At 45.3% G+C, this 4,046-nt stretch overlaps 1 protein-coding gene across 1 annotated transcript; it reads left to right on the top strand.

Annotated features, from left to right (window-relative positions):
- Positions 1 to 536: 536 nt before the first annotated feature.
- On the top strand, positions 537 to 2,780 carry LOC128093378 (uncharacterized). Its single transcript, XM_052709934.1, has 4 exons — positions 537 to 1,073; positions 1,118 to 1,326; positions 1,373 to 2,066; positions 2,127 to 2,780. The coding sequence occupies exons 1-4, from the start codon at positions 537 to 539 to the stop codon at positions 2,778 to 2,780; spliced, it is 2,094 nt and encodes a 697-aa protein (XP_052565894.1).
- Positions 2,781 to 4,046: the final 1,266 nt, after the last annotated feature.

Below are 4,046 nucleotides of genomic sequence, written 5' to 3' on the forward strand. Positions count from 1 at the left end.
GACGCGTGGGAACCACCACAAGTTTAACATGATTTTTTTTCCTTTCGGGTTTCACAAACCGTAAATTTTGTTAATGCTCTGCAAGAGCGAAGGACGATATTGCAGTACTGCTGAAAAAGTGACGATTGAAATAAAATGAGAGGAAATAAACGTTGACACATCTTTTCCAAATTTGTTTTACTGTTCACTCGTTATGTTCATTACTACATTTCTGTATTACTCCAAACGGCTCGTATATTTGTCCAGTTAAGGCTTCGATCCTATTACCATCCAGTTTTTAGATGCTTATCAATTATTTTGCCATTTTTTTCCAGAAACTTGCTTGCTCACTTCTTCATTAGATATGTGGCGGAGTCTGTGGACTCGCCCTTTGCGTCATTAGTCGTGTCATCGTATTGACAGTTTGATGTCCGGTGTAAATAAAGAGTCAGTCTGATTTTAACCTGTACGTAACCGGTCGTCTTTATTTCGATGCGCCCTCATTGCGATATTCCACACTGGTGACCCCGACGACTAAAGTTAAAACTGAAGGCAAAATGCCAGAGGTCGAAACAAACACGGATGCGAACGAGGAGGCCGCCGGAGCCGAGAATGCCGCCGTCGCCGCATCGGTAGCTGTGAGGTTACCCGATTTCTGGCGCAACGACCCCGCCATGTGGTTTGCACAGGCTGAGGCCCAATTCGCCCTGGCCGGCGTTGTTCGGGACCACACGAAGTATAACCACATAGTGGCCAAAGTGGACCAGCAGACAATTTGCCACATAGCGGACTTGGTCACTGACCCTCCTCTAACCAACAAGTATCCCGCAATCAAAAGTCGGCTCATTTCCCGTTTCGTGATGTCACCTCAAGGCAAACTCGAACAACTTCTCGGTTCGTGTGACCTCGGTGACATGCGTCCCACACACCTGCTGGCCAAAATGCAGGAGCTGTCAATGGGATTGAACGTCAACCCCGAATTGCTGAAGATGCTGTTTCTCCAGAGGATGCCGGCGAACGTCAAAGCGATACTTGCCATCAGCGACGGGAGTTTGACCAAGTTAGCGGAGATGGCGGACAAGATGCTGGAGTCGGCGTTGAACGTTGCCGCTGTTGCTGCGAATCCCGGTCCAAGCAGACAAGCCGTATCAACAGCTGCGCACTCGGAGGATATGTCAACAGACGATTTGCGCGAACAAGTTGCTTTCCTGACGGCGGAGGTTCGGAGGATGCGGACAAGATCAACTTCGAGGGGCCGATCTGTATCGAGGCCCGGGCGTTCTGCGGAGGAGATCTGTTGGTACCACAAGAAGTATGGTACTCGGGCCACAAGGTGCCGAGAGCCGTGTCAGTTTTCAAAAAACTGAGTGATCGTCCACCTGTTTCGGCGGAGGTGGGCGGCCTATCGCAAAGTCGCCGTCTTCATCTACGATCGTTCGAGCAAAACAAAATATTTGATCGACACGGGGTCGGACGTGTCAATCGTTCCGGCTCAAATGTCAGACAAACGAAACCCAACATCTGACATCCAGCTTCACGCCGCAAATGGAAGCAACATCAAGGTCTACGGCTCTCGCTTCGTAAACACCGACCTTGGCCTTCGAAGGAAGTTCTGCTGGAATTTCCTGATTGCGAATGTGGGGATGGCAATAATTGGCGCCGACTTCCTCGCAAACTTCGGTCTTCTCGTCGATTTGAAGAACCATCGCCTCACCGACGGAAAAACAGGACTGCAGTCATCGGCCGGATTGACATCTGCTGCTGTTTTCGGCGTGACTACGGTTGGGTTCGACCATCCGTTCCGAGACCTTCTGCAGGAATTCCGGGTTATCACCGTCCCGAACTCGATGCAAACAGCTGCAAAGCACGACGTCAAGCATTTCATCGAAACAAAAGGTCCCCCCGTTGCATTCAAGGTTCGTCGCTTGGCACCGGACAAGGTCGACGCAGCTAGAGCGGAGTTCAAGGTTATGTGCGATCTTGGAATAGCGCGTCCTTCATCGAGCAGCTGGGCAAGTCCTCTACATTGTGTCCCCAAGAAGGACGGACAGTGGCGTTTTGTGGGTGACTATCGCGCGCTCAATAAGGTGACTGTCCCCGACAGGTATCCTGTTCCTCATATACACGACCTTTTATATGCGTTCCAGGGAAAGTCCATTTTTACAACGTTGGACATGATTCGCGCCTACCACCAAATCCCTGTGAACGAGGAGGATATAGAGAAAACGGCCGTAATCACACCGTTCGGCCATTACGAGTTCCCCAGGATGCAGTTCGGCCTATGCAACGCGGGGCAGACCTTTCAGCGGTTCATGCATAAGGTGCTCGGCGACCTGGACTTCGTCGTCGTTTACATGGACGATATCTGTATTGCATCTGCCACCGCGGCGGAGCACAAGCAGCACGTGCGGAAGGTCTTCGAGCGCCTACGAGATTTCGGATTGGTCATTAACATGGCCAAAAGCAAGTTCGCTCGGGAACAAGTTGAGTTTCTCGGCTACGTCGTCAGCCACGAAGGTGTCCTGCCGCTTCCGGATCGTGTGAAAGCTGTGAGCGATTTCCCGGAACCAGCGACGGTGAAAGATCTGCGGCGGTTTTTAGCGCTCTTGAACAGCTACAAGCGATTCATCCCACATGCTACCGATGTCCAGCTTGCGTTGCGAAACCTCATCCCCGGGAACAAGAAAAACGATACCCGAAAGCTCGTTTGGACGGAGGCAGCCCGATCAGCATTCCGGGAGTGTAAGCGGTCTCCAGGCCCGTATCCAGGATACTTCAATGGGGGGTGTTTCGCCCCATAAGGCGTTAGGGGTGCATGTGTGTTATAGGAAGGGCGTATACAGTCAACAAATGCGTACCAAACAAAAACGTGAAATTTGCTTTAAATATTGTAACAGTAATGCTAAAAAATTATCTATACATCAATAAGTTCATGAAAATATTGTTATTCTTGCATATATTATTGATGTGATAAATGTGATTGAAAATATTGAAATAACGTTATTGAATCCTTAATAGTTTAGATTGTGTTTTTTCAATTATTTTTTTTTATCATCAGTAATTTGTTTGGCCCCCTAATTTTTCGGGAAAATTTTACAGGAGGGCCTTTTTTACCTGTACACAGCTTGAGCCAAATTGGTAACGAACTCGAGCATCCCAAGCCAAATCAATTTAAAATGGAAATCAACTCGTAAGATCTATGCGTTTTGGTTTTCGCCGTTTTTTTATTTTTCAAAAATATCATGAGCTTATAGTTCGTGTTTTAAGGAACAAGTTTGCCGAAGACATCAGAGAGATTTGTTTTGGCACAAACAATAATCCCTTAGTTTGATTTAAGTTTGAAAAAAATAATTAAGGCGATGTAGACGTATCTCTTCGATGTTTTCAGCAAAGTTGTTCTTTAAAACCCAAACTATAAGCTCATGATGTTTATGGAAAATCAAAATCAATCAAAGGTTTTCGAACCAAACTTATCAGATTTCTAGCTTTTTTTGAAAGAACACAAACATCAACGCTGACGGATATTTTTTTCCTTGTCAAATGTAACATACCAACCAACAACTTTTTTTTCAATCCTCGGTCATATCACACAATAACATTTAACACAATAACAAAAGAACAAAAAAGATAATATTTCACCATTTCACGAAGCGGAACACCACTCGAAATTGACTTTTTCTGAACATGCTTAAAATTTAGCGGAGCTGGTAATCCTATCGAAACATGCAAAAATCCCTTCTTTTTTGGCACCGCCCCAAAGTTTTACGATTTTCACCAATTTTGTTTTAAATGTAGTTAGGCTGGTACAAATATTTTTAAAAGTTTTTGTCACCCCCCCCCCCCCCCCTTCAAAATTGGCCCGAAAAATCAGGGGGCAAAAAAAATATTTTTACAATAAACTTCAAAATTTCAATGAAAATCCATGTGCAACCAGCAGAAATCAAATTAAAATACATTCTCCTGCGTTTAAAATCATTTTTAGCATGTTTGGGTTTATTAAAAAATCTTAAGATTTTTTTGAAAATTTTCGATGCAAAATCTTTTTTTTCGATTCAATTTTTGTTTTT

This window comes from Culex pipiens, chromosome 3 (genome assembly GCF_016801865.2).
Source record: "Culex pipiens pallens isolate TS chromosome 3, TS_CPP_V2, whole genome shotgun sequence".
Taxonomy (NCBI): domain Eukaryota; kingdom Metazoa; phylum Arthropoda; class Insecta; order Diptera; family Culicidae; genus Culex; species Culex pipiens.